Raw genomic sequence first — 17167 nt, forward strand, 5'->3', positions numbered from 1 at the left:
AGTGGCACTTCTGGGAGTGAAGGTGATGTTCCTCCAGCTTGAGTGCCTGCCAGGCCCTCTTATGATCAATAGGAGAATATTTATATTAATAAAGCAGTGAGTTAATTAAATAAAACGGTCCTCTGGGTAAACTTAAGATACTAGAGGATGGGTAGAGATCAATACATTCAACCATTTGAACATTAAGTATGTGCCTTGAAATTTTATGGGGCTTTTAAAAATTTGCTTTGTAATGTAAAAAGTTTGAAGCCTCCACAAGTTTTATCCCCCTCACCCCCATTCAAACCTTGTTTCTATCTGGCTTCCAGAGCTCAGAGAGACAAGACAGAGGAGCTGCTAGAAATCCACACTCACTGGGAAAGGTGCAGCAGACCTCCCCCTGACCCTAGAGCACCCCTCCTGGGTAAGGGAGTTATTTTGAGGGGACAAAGGCTGAGCTGTGGTGCAGAGGCCTGATCTCAACACAGCTCCAGCGTGAGAGAGAAAGCACTCATTGTCCCCAGAGCAGCCTCGATGAAAGCTGTACTCTCCTCCTGTTCCCTGTGATTGATAGGTACTCAGGGAGAGCATGTGCTGGACTGCTTCTCCCTACTGGGTTTCCTCTTGCTACTCTGCATTTTCCTCCGTCCACCCTTGCTTCCGGTATGCTCGGGACTAAGTACACATACCTCAGTCCTCATTCCCTGCCACTCTTCCAGAGTCTCGTTTCCATCTCTGACTCACCCTCTTCTCTGTTTGTATTGTTTCTGTTGGTCTCTCTGCTTCTATGTCTGCCTTTTTCTGGCTCTCTACCTGTCTCTCATTTCCCTCCGTCTGTGTCTGTCCTTCCTGTTTTCTGTCTCTCCTTTGTCTAGCTTTAAAAAGAGATCACTGGGTCACACACTGAGACGTCCACACTAGCTTTGGGGACTTTGCTCCTACAAGCCACCCCATAGGCTTTATAGAACAGGAAGTCCACAGTGTTCTGCCTCAAGCAACTGGCCTGTAGAAGTAATGCCATCCCTACTGTACCATACTGTTGTCTCTAAGGACTGTGTCTTCTCATTGTCCTAGCTTTGACCCACAGTACAAAACTTTCCAGATGTGCTGTAGTCACCCTAGTAATGACGATCTCCATTGAATTACAAACCTTGAAATAGTTTGAAAAGAGCAATAAGGATTCCCTTCTCCATGGAAGGAATTTCTGTCACAAGCAACAAATTTCAGTTCTCCTTGCTGCTTTTAAGGGACCTCTGCCTTTCCCCCTCATAGCCCTCTGCCAGGTGGCACACCCCCCAGCTTCCTCCCAATGCAGAGAATACTTTTTCCCTGAGTATACAGGGTGACTGACCTCCATTCTGCTCTGAACCCAGATCTGCATTTTGTTCCAATCTGCCCCCTATCCCCGGGTCAGGGTTTCCATCTCATCGCTACCCTTTCTGTCCCCCCGGGAGCCTTGAGATTTGCCTTTCTTTCCCTTCTCCTTGTGTAGTCTCCTACAACTTCTCCCAGCCCAGAAGTCACTGCACAGTTGATCACTTCCTGCCCATCTACCCAGGTTCTGGAGAGCTGGGCTGCTCTAGCCCAGGTTCCCATCTTTCTGTGAACTCTCTCTATTCTAGACATTGGCCAAACCCATAAAGAAGAGTCTTCCTGCAGGACTGTTAGCAATGTTGTACAACAGACTGACTGAGACCCAATCATCGCCTCTTTTCATGTTGAACTTGACCTGGGATCGCTGCTTTCAAGCATTAGAGTCCTTGTATGCATTAGTTAATCAGTCATTATTGTAATAAAATAGCTGAGACAATCATTTGTTAAGAGAAAAGGTTTTACATGCAATTTTAGGGGTTCCAGTCAATGACCTGCTAGCCCTATTGCATCTGGGCCTGTGATGAGGCCCTGCAAGGTAAACAGTACCCATTTGGCTCATGGCCATGAAACAAAAAGAAGGAAGAAGGGACCTGGGTCCCACTGCTTCCTTCAATAGCATACTGCCATGACCTATATATCTCTCAGTAGACCTCTAGTTCTCTAAGACCCCCTATCTTCCCCACTACTTTGGGACTGAGCCTTAAGGGAGACCTTTGAGATCCAATCCATGTATCATTTTTGGCCTCTGGGTAAAGAAGGCAGGAACTTAGCTGTCTCCTAGAATGTGAATATTGACTTCTACAGGTTCAAATATTGTTAGTGTTTACACACACCAGGGAACTAACAGTGAGCTCTGAATTAACTTACCATCTTACAGGAATGCAATGAGATCGGTAATTTCATGGTTCCTATTTTACAGACCAGGAAACCAAGATTCAGACAGTGCAATCTAGTCATAAAAGTCACTACCCTAGCAGAGACTGGAGTTCACGACAGAATCTTCTAGATACTGAGCTGAGTTGCCACCATTGTACCTCCCTGCATCCCGAGATAAGTGTGAAAGATGTCATATTACCAGGAGAAGGTATGACTTAGGGGTAGCCAGTGCACACACCCAGGGAGATGAAGGAAAGATTTCTGAAGATGTCTCACCTTTATCCTTTTCTCCCACCATGGAGGTCCTTTCCTCTTTGTTAGAATCTAAAGAGCTTATTGCCTTTGGTGCCAGACTAACGGGTCACATTCATCACTAATTGATATCATTTTTGCAGTTCTCTGGGTCCACCCAATGCTCTCGTACTTCACCTCAGACTTTCAAGCTAAACAGCCAGAAGCAGACCTGGAATTAAGCATTAGTGTCAACCTCAAACGAGATGTAAATCCATTGACCTGCATCCATCTTTAAGTAAGCAAGAGGACAGTGTTTCTCCTTTACTCCAGCAACCACAGTGTGAATCATTAGCCATAACTGGAATAGATTTGCATAGAACAATATATAGTTCCGGGGTTCATGGCAAGAAATGTATACTAATAACATGAAGAGATGACTTAAGGCACCAGTATACATCATCCGGTGCTGGCTTCCAGAAGCCAGCCTTGTAGTTCAGGGTATTGGGCTCCTGCTGAATGGCTTTCCTCCTTTGGTTGGAGATAATTTTGAGCCTTTCTGAAGCTCTACTGATTTTTATCGACAGATGGCCCCGGGATAGCATCTCACCTTCACCGTGGAGGTTTCACTTGTTTAATGGGGTTCTGAAAAGCTACAAGAAAGAACAGGTATATACAAGCCATGTTTCCTCAAGCTTCTGCCCTGAATTTCAAGTTCTTGCCCCTGAGCAGCTACAACTAAGGCTCAGTATCTTGCTGGCATCCCCAGTGGACCAATACCCTTCAAGGGAAAAAAAAAAAGGACCACATGGGGTAATCACAACACCTTCTCCCTGAGAGGAGGGAGGAGCTAAGGGCACACTGAACAGAGGCACGGAAAGAATCTAAAGCAGTGCTCTGAGTAGCCTTCCTGGGGTCAGTGTGGATTGTCAAGGTCGCAGTGCAGTCCATATTAGGGATGGGCTCTGACTTCCCATCCTTCTTGAAGGCTTAACTCTTCTAGCTTCCTCTCTTCATATTTCCTCCCTCCCATAATCCTCAGTATCGGGAGGTGTTTCCAGTCTTTTGGCAGCTTGGGATGGGGGAGTCAAGGCATGGTGTCTGCTGTCCCAGAGACAGTCAGAACCTTGGCACTGTATAGCTCCCACTTTCAGCATCTCTGTTAGTGTGTGCTGAAAGTATCCTGAAGCATGGAGTTTCGTTGCCCCCTAACCTCAGCAAGTACCAGGCATCAGAAGGGAGCAAGGAACCTTCTTGGTGAAGAATCAGGCATGTAACTCTTAATTCATTTTCTACTCTGTTGTATTCTTTGAGGCCAGGCCTCAGCTTTGTTCAGAGAAACCAGGTGGTCCATGTGCCTAGCCTGCCTTCCTGGTATGACTGCTCATTCCCACAGCTCAGCTGGGCTCACTGAACTTCTCGGTGAGGCCTTGTCTGCACCTTCTCTTTGCAAGTCTGTTCTAGTGACATTACTCACCAAGCAATAGACTGACAGGGAGGCAGCAAGGTCTCCTTATAGTCAAAAGGAACAAACTGGATGTGGGAGATAAAAACGATTCAAAATTTGAGATGGATTCTGGATCCTCTATGAACCAAGTAATGGCATGAAATCATTTTTACTTAAGTTTTTTTTTTGGTGGGGGGGGAGGGGGAGACAGGGTTCAAGACAGGGTTTCCCTGACTGCCCTGGAACTCAATCTGTAGACCAGGCTGGCCTAGATCTCCAGAGATTCCCCCTGCCCCTGCCTCTAGGCAAGTTTTTTTTAATTCATCCAACAAATATATTTTAAGATATAGAGAGAACATAACAGCAAAAGCTGCACGAAGCCACGTTACAGGGGCCAGTAAAAAGACCAGGCCTAGCTTCTGAAGCTACCTCAGTAAGTGTGTAAACTGAATGACAGCTAATCCCTCTAGATCCGAACTTCCTTCCGCCAGGACCCAGGTGGCTAATTTGCCTCTGACTTTTTGGGGGAAGTCAATTTAGCAGAAGCTTGGGACCAGCACTAAGTTAAAAGGACCACATTGGAGACAGTCTTCCATTTTGTTTAAGCTCTCTTTTGTAGGAAAGGTTAAAAGGACATGAAAGAAAGATTGAATCATTTATATCCCTGTCCCCTCCTCCCTGACACAGACAGAAATGGGCTCAAGTTCTAACTGAAAATATCAATTTATTAAAAACAAAATCATTAGAAACAGAGTGTCCCTCCCCTCAGCTTTTGCTAGTTATGCCTAAATAGATCTCACCTCTGGGACGGTTGACCTCTGAACCTAGGCTATCAGTCCTCAGACTCAGAGGCAAAAAAAGGGGGGTCCCAGTTAGCAGTTAATCACCAAGCAGGCCAAATGTACACGCTTCAGTTCAGAACAATTCCATAAGACCCTCTCCCCCACCCCCCCTTTCTCTAACAAGGTTTCATCTTCTAATTGTAAAAGCTTTTTGGCATGGGGATGCTTTTGTGAAGAAGAGAGGACTCAATTTGGGCCATCTCTCCAAAGAAGACATGGGGACAAGGACACTTCTCCAATTAATCAGCAAATGCCTGGCTCCAGCATTCGGGCCAAAGGATCGATTTACATAAAGCTACTTCTTGAGATGAATTTGCCTCCCTCCCTCACCCTCTGCCTTCCCCCTTGTCCAGCCAGCATTAGATATGCTCCTGGATTTCAGATTGACAGTGTCAGCTCCAACAATCAAATTAGGGATGAAAGCCTCAGATGGCTGCCAAGAAACAGGCACCGAAGGGTAGGGGGTGGGGAACAGAATAATATGTCAAGCTCAGGGGAGGGTAGATTGCAGAGAAGTGAGCCCTGTTTCCCCAACCCCAAGGAGCAGACGCATCACCTCAAACAAAGAAAATACTGAGTGCACATCGCCATTCTTTTGGACCAGGTGATAAACCAAAGATCCCATCAAGTCTAAAACTTGGCATGGCACTATCTCAGGTACAGAATTAGAATTTTACAATCAGAGTTTCAGCATCCAATTCCAGCATGTCCAAAGCTCAGTTGTGATTCCGATAGGTACATAGTGATGAGTATATGTGGTGACTCTGGTTAGGTGCATAGTTATGTGCACAAACAGGGAGTCTAAGTGACATACACAGGGACCCTAATGGGTACATAGTGACACACACAGGGACTCTGATGGGTACTTAATGTCATACATACACAGGGATTCTGGCAGGTACATGGTGATGTGTATATGCAGGGACTCAGATGGGTACATAGTGAGGTGTAGACAGGCGAGCTCTGATGGGTGCATAGTGACACACACACACAGTGACTCTTATGGTTGCATAGTTAAGTGCCTACACACACTCTAATAGGTACACAGTGATGTACAAATGCAGACTCAGACAGTTACATAGAAATGTACGTGCTCATGGACTCTGGAGGACCTACACTGCTGTTGGAGTCCTGCTGGCACTTCCTGGACCACCTAGTGGCGTGAGGAAGGCTAGACTAGAAAAGAAGGCATAATTGGGCTGCTAATGAGAGCTCCACAATCCCAGCTAATGCAACTGCCTTGTCGCTAAATTGTGATAATCCTAGGGATTAGTGAGCTGTGGAGAAGCTCAGACTCTGCATCCTTTGCTGGAGATGATCAGTCAATTATAATGCTTCTTCATTAACAAAAAGAGCATTAGTCGGAGTTGCGGAGAATAATTAAATGCAGAAAGTTTTTGTTTGGACTGGAAGCATTCGTTAACCCTGCTAGCCCTGGAAGAGTGATAGATTGAACAAAATTTGATTGGAAAGAAGTCCTCGGGAGAGATGTCTTCGCGACTGAAATGTTTCAAGCTGTGGTTTTTTCCACTGCATCTGAGAATTTCAACCCTGCCAGCTATTATCTGCTGCTTTTGCCTCACCCAGACTCAGAAGTCCCACACGGGACTCCTTTAAAGATTTGCCCCTCGGGGCCATCAGAGGCCATGAAGCTACAGCTCCTAGCCATTATTCTAGCACAATACTGTCACACAGCGTGTGTGCCCAGTGACCATTTAGAATGTGCCTTGGTCTAATATGGGGTGTACATGATATACAAATCAAGTTTTAAGGACTTGATATGAAAGCAATCTCAGTATGTTTTGAAACTGGTTGCATAAAAGTAACAACATTTTAAATGTAATGTTTTTAAAGTGCCTTGCTGTAATTAATAATCATTTAGTTTTGCTCATTTATTTATCATGCAAGCAACACATTTATATGTGGGGGCCCACAAAGGCCATGGTATACATATGGAAGTCAGAAGGTATCTGGGAATCTGTTCCCCCTTCCACCATATAGATCCTGGGATCAGAATCAGGTTGTTAAGATTTGGTGGCAAACACCTTTACCTGCTGAGGCATCTTGCTGGCCCTTCAGCCATTTCCTTTTCCCATTTTTAATGTGACTAATGAAAAATTTTAAGCTGCATCTGTGGCTCATGTTACACATCTGTGGGTTAGTGCCATTCTGTAATTAGCAAATTTCCCCAAAGGGTTTACAGTCTCTTTCTCCTCACTGGTCACAAACTTTAGCTTACCAATCAAATGAAACCCAGGGCTGAAGTGTCCTGTTGCCCAGATAAGTCGTTTAATGTTGGCTTGTTGGAAATTAGTGTATGTAGTCCTGCATTAGCTCAGTTTAGTGTCACTGTTACACACTGTACTCAGTGTGACTTAGCCATTTACTTTCTCAGCAGACCCCCCAAGCATTCGAGTTTGTGCTCTTTAGAACATCTGCCTGGAAAAGGACACAAAGGACACCTGTGTTGATAACTAATCAGAACAAGCCTCCATGCACAGCCTTCTGTACCCACTGCAACTTACCAATTCTTTCCTTGTGAATGCATAAGTAGCCCCAATGTATTTGATACTCAGCCCAGCCAGCATCCTGGGCTCCAGCTGCTGTACAGTATCTGACCCTGGCTGCCCAGCCCAGCTGTCAACCCCCTCCCCATGATTTCTTCCCTAGAGAACCCTGTAGGAAACCACTTATCTCTGAGGATCCGCCAGGAGTGTCCTATCAGACAGTAAGCATCTCTCCTGAGATCTGGGAGAGTCCTGAGCCAAAGGGCTCTGTATCCTCCTGCCGTTCCTCTGGAATCACAGGGAAGAGAGAAACACCACCTGCCTCCTGTCCCTCCTATGTCAGCCTCCCCAATGAGCTGATGAACAGTCTTCCAAAGTACAAATTATGTCTCTCTCTCTCCACTTCAGACTCCAACACTCTGTTCATACCATGGGCAGTTTGGCACATCACCAGCAGCCTTCTAGAACATCTTTACATCTAAGCACCTTTGCATCTCGGGCCCAAGATTTTCCCGAGACAGGCTTCAATTTTTAAGACATTAGGGTATTCTGTGTTAGCTTCATGTTATCAAGTGAAAATAGTAAGGTTTAGAACACAGTTGCTTTCCATTTTCTGTGATGTAGAGTCTAAAATGTATAAGTACAGGTTGGGACTGAGAGCACTGAACAGATGTCCTTAAGAAGATACAACCTGTTTAACAGCGAAATTTCTAAGAAATGCACACATATTTTAAAGTAAAGTGTTAAGCAAGGAGTGAATCTTTTTCTGATCACTCATCTCCAATATCTTCTGGCCAGCCTTGTTTCTTCTGTATCTCAATCTAGTTCCCCACTTCTGGATTACATTGCAGTAAGACCTTGACACTCGATCATGCAGTGTCCCGGTGTGTCTCTCTCAAAGACCAAGGTGAAGTGAACAGACCATTCATGATGCCATTCTCATTCCTGACTTTGAAACAGCTGACAGAATATCTATCTTTTTGCAGCCCAACCTCTAATTTCGACCAGTCATCTGAGAATGGCTGTCCTGTACTCTCCATGCTCAGCCACACCTTCACCCCACATGGTTTTTTTCATTGGTCACTCTGAAAGACGGAAGCCTGAGTTCCTGATGAAGTCAGACTGCATTCCCAAAAGTCCTGGGGATTCAGGGTAGCATCTTTCTCACAAATGCATAAAACCAGTGTGCATTCAGAGATGGGTTTTTCTCTTGTTGAAAAGCAAGTAACATTATCGGTATTGCTCTAATTTCTGGAGGCGTGTGGGGGCATATTTTATTGTCAACCTTTAGGAATCTATTTCTTTGTGTTGAGGTTAACTAAGAGTGTAGGTTCCAAAAGGACCCATGGTCAGTCCTGTTTGCTTCTGTGTGTAACACATAGTAGGTACTTCACCCATTTTTTCTGAAGGAAGCATAATGCAAACTGACATTCACACTGCTCTTGAACACCCAGATGATAAAGGAAATTTCTGGTGAGTGTGTAAGGAAAGGCAGGATACAAGCAGCCTTATTGATATCTTGCATTCACATCTCCATATCAAGGTGGGAGGTAATGTAGACTCCAGCAGTGAGAGCAGAAGCACAGCTGGAGTGCTGGGAAGTGATTGTGGGTCATTCTCCCCGCCCCCCCCCCACAGACATGCTTTGATTCTCTGTGTCCCTGAGGTAGGTGGCAGTTCTTCAGGAAATGATTCCATTACACTATTGTCATCTCCCTGCAACAAAGAATACCATTGACTAGACATACCCAGCTGGAGGGAGCCAGGCTTCTTAGCCAAGACGTACGCTCGCTGGTTGCTCATTTGATTTTGACAGTGACCCAACTGCAAATATATAATCTTGCTTATTAAGATAAATTGCCTGCAGAAGAGATTTACCTATTAAGATAAATCTTCCCTGAAGTCCACACAGTAAAATCCTCGGGGAATAATTTTGCCTCCAAGTCTGTCCCTCCTGCCATATAGCATCAAGTAAAGAAAAACAATGTTTTCCCTTTAATTCTTAGAGCACAGTGACTTGTCACAGGAGTACCATATTTTAGGAGTTGGGGGCTTCAGGGAGGGAAGGCCCGAGTTGGTTTTATATAAGGAACAGTGTGGAAACTATGAGAAATGTTTGTTTGTCAGAAATCTTTAAATCCCCTGAACGGGTTTTGATTGATATGTTCATTGCACCAATGGGAAAATTCCCTCCTACTAGGCAGGGAATATGAAAGTAATTTTAACATATTTTCAGGCCAAAGAGAATCAGAGTGGTAATCCAGCACCCTGATCCCAAATTCGATAATAGGTCCAAATATAACGCTTTTTATATCATGCTCTACTTTAGTTTGGCTAATCGAGAGTTGATGGATTTTTTTAATGCTACTGAAAAGGCACCATTGAATAGTCTTGAGCACAAAGGGATTGAGGCATTGGACAAAAGAGTTATAAATCTCATTGACTGCTTCTTGTGTGGGCTCTTAATTCCTTTCTGGGGTTAGTGATGTCTCAGTCTGCAGCCAACTTCCTGGTTGAGAATTGTCTTTGAAGCTGTCTTACCAATAGATTGAACCTTCTAGGTTGTCTCCTATGGTACTGGCTTCCATTCCCAGCAGCTTTGGACTTAACTAATAAGTCTCATAGCTAGGAACTCTTCGATAATTTGTCCCGGTTGCTAGTGTCACTCACCCTTACATTAAGGAGGGCAGCAAAGCCTGGAAGTTCCAGTTCTCTTGGGTGGTCCCTAACCAAGGTTTGTCTAGAGCATGGTGGCTACGAAGGCCAGCACCCTTAATTGAAGAAAGGCACTCTCAGATCCTTTCCCCTCAGATCCAAGGCCTAAGTTAAGTGAGACCTTAGTTAAGTTTTTCTTCATTTCCTTCTCCATGCCCATTCTCTGCCATACTGCTCTCTGTACTGAAGTCCATGAGGGCTTTGTTCATCCACTGTTTAACCTTGGCATCCTGGTTTCTCAGCCAATTCAACTTTTCTCTCTTTGTCTCTTTCTTTCTTCCTTTCTTCTTGTATTGAAAATATTTTTTTCATACAATATAATCTGATTATGGTTTCCCCTCCCCCCTACTCCCAGTTCCTCTCCCCCTTCCCTCCTGTCTAGATCCACACTCTTTCTGTCTCTCCTTAGAAAACAAACAGGTATCTAAGAAATGATAATAAAATAAAATAAATAAGATAAAACAAAAACAAATCAGAACAGGAAAAAATAAACAAACAGAAAAGAAAGAGCCAAAGAAAAGCATAAGAAACGCAGAGATACACATGTTTGCACACACAGGAATCTCACAAAAACACAATGCCAGAAGCCATAGTATATATGCAAAGACCTGTAAGATTAAAAAAGTAGCTTGAGGGCTGGAGAGATGGCTCAGAGGTTAAGACCACTGGCTGCTCTTCCAGAGGTTCTGAGTTCAATTCCCAGCAACCACATGGTGGCTCACAACCAGTAATGAGATCTGGTGCCCTCTTCTGGCGTGCAGACATATATGGAGGCATGATGTTGTCATAATAAATAAATAAATCTTTTTAAAAAAAGTAGCTTGACTCAGCATTATGAGACAAGGAATCTCCAAAGATGCTGCTGAATTCGTTTTGTATTAGCCATATACTACTGGGCATGCAATCTACCCTTAGGAATGGATGGTTTCCCAGTGAGATTCCCTTGCAGACAGCTTTGTATTTGCAAGTGGTGGTCAATTGGAGATAGCTACTGGGTTAGGGAGTGGGGCATCACATGCTCACTTCTTTCAGCTCTAGGACTCCATCTGATGCAAACCCATGGAGGCCCAGTGCATGCTGCCACAGTCTTTCTGAGTTTATATGTGTGCCTGTCATGCTCTGTTTAGAGGGCTCTGGTTCCTTGGTGTCCTCCATTCTTTCTGGCTCAAACACTCTTTCCACCTCCTCTTTGGCAGAGTCCCCTGAGCCCTGAGGGGAGGGATTTAATGGAGACATCCCATCTAGGACTGAGTATTCCAAGGTCTGTCTTTGTGTGTCTCTGTAGTTGTTCCCATCAGCTGCAGGAGGAAACTTTCCCAGTGACGGCTGAGCAAGGCACTCATCTGCCTCTCTAGAGATTCTCAACCTTTCTCGTGAACCAATCTCTATTGTATAAGCCAGAATTAAATGACTGGGGATCAAATACGGAGAGTCCTTTGTAGATTCTGGACAAGGGAAGTGTTGTCTTCCCCTCAGATTTCATGGAAGGAATACGCATAACATTAGTGTGTTTTATTCTGTGCCCCATTTTAAGTGTGTATCCTGTGGGTGATGACTGGGGACATTTTTAGCTACATAAATCCAAACCTAAATGAGGAAGAAACCCAGGAAGGAAACACACCACTTGCAAAGTGTTCTCTGTGCTCCGGTTGTACAAAGTGCTTTCCGTGTGTCCATGTTTTGTTATCTTGATTGTGGAAGCTGGTAAACCCATAACCCTATTTGAAAGATGAGGAAACTAAATCAGAGTACTGAAGCAACTTGAGTGATCATACAACTTAGAAGTCACACCCTTCTCTTCAGAAACAAGCATTCACAATGATTCTGGCTGTTTTCACCCATCTTACAAGTTTATAATCATTGGGTTTGAAACTTCAAAGAGTACCCCACCCCCATTCCCCATCCCCCATCCCCACATGTAAACTGTCATTTAATACAGACAAGTTGAAATGAGTGTACCCAAAACAAGTGTACCCATTGGAGTATTTTCAATTCAAGTCCAGCACAGGTAGGGGTGGTGGAAGCAAGGACTGCCATTCACTGTTGCCCTGAGAACAAAGAATACCTGACATCTCTGGGAGCGCCCCGGAAGCATTTCAAAGGCTCCTCTGGAACTAGACAATCCATTTATCAAAGTGCCCACGGTTCCTGTTTCAAGGTAGATGAAGCAATAATAAATTTGCCAAGAAAGTTAATCTGCGTCCAAAGCATTTTAGTAAATTAAAAAGGTTGCGGGAGGGCTGGCTGGATGTGGGATATGTCTGTTCTTGCCAACTCCTATTTGACTTACTGTCTCCTTAATAAGTCCTCTTTGGTCCTGTGTTTTGGGATGGAATAATCAGTCAGTTAATCATTTTCCGGAAGCTGGGAAATGCACTTTAGGTAATGCAGTTCTCCTTAGCTTTCCGAGGCCTAATTATTTAAAAAGGCATCCTGATCCATAGCCCACTTCCCAACCAAGAAAGCCTTTCCGACCTGCCATCTTTCTTCCTGGAACCTTAAAAAGCCCAGCACACTTTGCACAGCCCAATCTTTCTTTAACCTATGCCTTCCTTCAGTTTAAGGGGGAGGAGGAATGCCATTCTGGTCACTTCTGCGTGTTTCTTTATCTTAGGCATTGCAACCTGAACAAGCAATTGACCAGAACTAGGCTTTTAGGCATCATGGATAGATTTTGTTATTTTTATTTAATTGTCAGCCAAAATGGTTGCTCTTGTCTCTCTCGAGGATCGGACTTAACAATAGCTCTGTGCTCAGACATCAAGCTGAGATAAACACACTATTAGGAAGCCTCACAAAGGCCCTGTGATAATTGTGAAGAGATGGTTACCGAAAATGAAGCACCCAGACCCGAACCCTCCTCCACGCCCCATCAGTAACACCATTAAATCTGTCAGTTTGTCAGCCCACTGGAGGTATTTATGAAATCAATATACAATCCTGTAGATGCATGACTGTGGCATTGTTAGCCATAGAAGAGAGGCTCAATAGAAAATAAAATTAATAAAATTTACTAGCAGATGGTCACGGGGAGCAGATAAATTCCCTACGCGCTACTGTTTTACTCAATTGGGACAGGGCAAATACAGTGATAAGGAGACTGGAAGTAAAGCCTTTTACTGGGTTCTTTAAAGCAGAAACAAAGCTGGATACATTTACAGGAAGGATGTGGTAACCAGAAAAACCAAAGCAGCTGTTTCACCCAAATGCAAGGTTTTGCCCGATGGCTGCCTATAAGAGCTGTCTCCCCTCAGCATACCATCTCTTTCTGTTTAAGTATCATGCTGTTCTCTTGATCACCCCACACTATAAGGCGAAACCTCTATGCTTCCCCAGTATGTTTTGGTGTATGTCCTGTTCAAAATGGGTTAATGCTCTTTCTGGAGTAGGTACCACCCCTTCTAGCGTCCAGCAGTGGTTAAAGCTGTCAGTTTTAAACCTTCTTCCTATTTGATTTCTTCCCCTTTCCCCTGATTTTTCTCATCAGCCTTGTGGCCAGACCTCATCTCCCTAGCAGCCAAAGATAACAGCAGAGGCTGAGAGGGTATTGGACAGGGGCTTATAGACAGGAGACCGACAGGCCTCGGCAGGAAAGACTGGGCCCATTGTGGCTGCGGGAGCCTCCAGTGCCGCCCAGATGCCTGGTGGAAATTGCATTAGTCGGATGACAGGACCTGGGCCCCTCTGTGGAGGCTGATGGAGAACAGCCAAGTGGCCTGGGTGACACTGCCTGACCTCTGCCTGTCATCGTGGGCTTTTGTTCAGTGCCCTGACTCCAGGCTGGAGCCCTGCTCATTGAATCAGGTCTGGCTAGGGGAGCCTGCAACAGACCTCATTATGCATCAGAATTTACTTATGTCGGTTGTAGAGAGGGGAAGCTGAATTTGAGATGGGGGAGCACTCTGCTAGGCAGCCCCAGAAGTGTCTAGGACTCATAGGTATACCCGATTCTAACAGTAACCCTTGATTTGGAGCCTGAAAGTAGCCTGAGGCTTGCCCAGCTGTCCTGAAGTTCAGCCAGCTGCTCAGAGCGTGTGTTACTTATCAGCAGGTGACAGGAAAAAAAAAAGGATGATGTCCCTCTTCTGCTTCCTACTTCCCCCTCCTCCCAATATTGCATGTTCAGTAGAACATGGCTGTCTGCCCCCTTCTTCCATGTATGTTTGAAGTCCTCAGTAGCTTTGGAGGAAGCATGTAAGCATCCTTCCCAAATATGTCTTTAGGTGAACTCAGCAAGGATGAGTTTAACCTGTGGCCAACAAGCTCTCATTGTAGGGCCTTGTGCTGAGGAAATTCCTGAGAAGTGTCCCCAAGGTGTGGACAGTGAAATGTGTCTTGTGCTTCCATTTTTTAAAGAAATTCTTTTCACATTCTCTCTCTCTCTCTCTCTCTCTCTCTCTCTCTCTCTCTCTCTCTCTCTCTGTACTCCCATGAATGTGCATGCACATGTATGCACATGCTGTGGCACATACGTGACGATCAGAGGACAGCTTGTAGGGATTAGTTCACTTTTTCTAGCAGGTGGGTTCCAGAGTTGAAAGTCAGGTTGTTGGGTCTGGTAGCAAGTTCTTTCTCTGCTGAGCCATTTGTTCATCCAATCCTAACCTTTCTTACACATGACAGAAGTTGAGCCAACATCCGTTTACCAGTCACAGTCACACAGTGACCATACTGTTAGATGCTGTGCTGCCATTAAAAAGGTTGGCATTGATATGCTTGGTAAAAAACATAGACAGATGTTCTCAATAGAGTATGTGAAAAATGGTTTAGAATAGGCTGTCTATTAGGAGGTCATGTCGATGAAATCTATGTGCTCTGTGTATAATTGTTAGCAGTGGTTATGTCTGTGGTTGGATTTTTTCCCCTCATTATTTGAGGGGTTTTCTTTTCAAAATACCGGGCATGTTTATTTGTCTAGATGAGTATGTATACACCTTTCATAGCTGAATAGAAGCCCAGAGGGCCAGCAGCCTCTGCACACATGCATCCCCTTCCCACTGTCCTCCCTTAAGATGCTCCCGCAGCATGTGGCGGCACGGAAATAACCTTGCTGCTTGCACCATTTGGCAGAGCTGCCTCATACGCCTGGGGCCCTGATGAGTCTTTACGGATTGATTACTCACTGAGATCCAAGCAGGCTTGAGGTCTGAATGAAAACAAATGCACGTGTTTGCTCTAGCAAAAATAAAAATGAAACCAGAACACAAAACAAACAAACAAAAGCCTGCATGATTCTTTGGGTAGAAAATCAAAGCTCTAGGGGACACTTAAATCTTTGGAGAAGATTTGGGTTGGAGCCAGCCACACACCATACTCTCCATTTCGAAGCAACCACTGTATTGGCATCCCTCAGTGCAGAATGAGGGGTGGGACCTCCATTTTGGATGGGGTATGTGGAAATGCATAAAAGGCCATCTTTCCATATCAGAAAATCCAGTGACCAGGCTCAGTTCCAATCCCAAATGCCAAGAGCAGAGAACTTGAGTTAAGGGACTTCTTGAGATATAGGAAACTGAGTGGTGTTGACCTTGAGTTGGGGAGGGATATCTTGGGGTGGGGGGTAAGGGTCTTTGGGAGGTGCCAGAACTGAATGGGGTGCAGTGTGTGTAACAAATAATCTGGAGTCCTGGCTCGTGGCCTGGAGGTGTAAGACCACCCACAGTGCCTACCCTGAGGCAAGCTGCTCCCTGCCTAGTAACTGTTTCTGTGAAAGTCCTCACTTGCAAACAATGTACAGACTTTTAACGGCCAGGGGCCTGAGACTAAACAGCGCCTCAGACACTTCTGGTGGGTAGCCTCCCATGGTTTTGTTATTGTAATGAGATGCAGAGAATGTGTTCACAGCCTTTAACTGGTTTGCCTCTTCTCTTCTTGTTTTAGAGATCTGAGCGAGAACCAGATCCAGGGCATCCCGAGGAAGGCGTTCCGGGGCATCACAGACGTTAAGAACCTGTAAGTGCTGTGTTTGTTGCTTTGGCTCTCTGGCCAGGATGGGAGTGAGGAACAGGAGGGCACACCAGGTGGCTTGGAAGGTGGAGAGCTTCACAAAGCCCTGTTCTTCCTGGGTCAGAGCCTGACTGCATCAAAACTGCAGGGCTCTGGTGCCAGCCAGCTTCTCCCAGGGCTTTTTGTAGCATGGTGATGATAGTCTGGTACAGGTTTTGTATGCAATTAAGAAAATGGAAGAGAGAGAGGGAGGGAAAGAAGGAAAGTCTCGTTCATAGTATTTAATAAATGCAAGCACGAATGGTGACGGTGGTGGTGACAATGATGACGATGATGGTGATAACCTCATTGTTGTAAACGTACGTCTCCAGCCCCTTATAAAACAGCATTAGAACTCTTGTCCTAGTACCTTGGAGACATGAGTCCAAGTCCATCCCCACTGCCCTAGACTTTGATTTGTTTGATTTGTTTGTTTTGAAGTCATTATTGGTTGACAAGATGTCAAGAAACCATAGATAGGTTCCTGTACCAGTTCCCTAGTAGTAACATTCTACAGGACCCTAGTCCCACAGCAACACCAGGAAGTTGACTTCAGTGTAGTCCGTGGACCTGAGTCTTCAGAATTTAATTTCCTTTGCACAGAGCAAGAGCGAGCACGAACAGGTCTGCACAATTTTGCCATGGACACATCCACACACTGTTACCACAGTCTAGGGGCAGATTGGGTCCAACACTCCATATTTGAACTTGCCTGATAACTGTGATCCTTTCTTATGTGACCTCCACAGTTCTGGGTCCCAGCCTTTGGAAGGTGTGTGCTTTCTGAGTCTCTACCCACAAAGCCATACCATGGGTTTAGAGCAGTTTTGGAGATGAGTACAGAGACGCCACCTGATTGGGCTAAGCAAGCATGTCCTCCTTCATTAGCTCCAATTCCATTTAAATGGTCTTGTAAGAGACTAAAAGGGGAGGAAAAAGCTACAACTGTCACATTAACTGTCACTTTCCTCTGTAATAAATGGGGGGTTTAGTTTACTAACACAGCCAGGGAGCTGGTGATGGTTTCCAGATGCAGGCCATCTGCCTCCCCCACCTCCCACCCTGGGGGCCAGGGCCTTGTGAAACCTTTGGTGTTTACTATGCAGAGCACACAGAGGGTATGGACGGGGCTAGCAGGTAGGGATGACTTTGAAGGGCCTCTGGGACAAGGAGGCTGCCTGTTCCTTCCTCTGGGAACAGGAAGGAGTGGG

The 17167-nt window shown here is 45.1% G+C and overlaps 1 protein-coding gene across 1 annotated transcript in view; it reads left to right on the plus strand.

The window, feature by feature from the left end:
* Positions 1-17167, plus strand: part of Slit3 (slit guidance ligand 3) — a 571841-nt gene that overhangs the window by 364912 nt on the left and 189762 nt on the right. The window contains exon 5 of the mRNA XM_040748452.1: positions 15852-15923. Coding sequence (XP_040604386.1) covers positions 15852-15923 — 72 coding nt within the window. The remainder of the gene's footprint in view (positions 1-15851; positions 15924-17167) is intronic.

The sequence above is a fragment of the Mesocricetus auratus genome, unplaced genomic scaffold, assembly GCF_017639785.1.
Source record: "Mesocricetus auratus isolate SY011 unplaced genomic scaffold, BCM_Maur_2.0 Super-Scaffold_100007, whole genome shotgun sequence".
Lineage (NCBI taxonomy): Eukaryota > Metazoa > Chordata > Mammalia > Rodentia > Cricetidae > Mesocricetus > Mesocricetus auratus.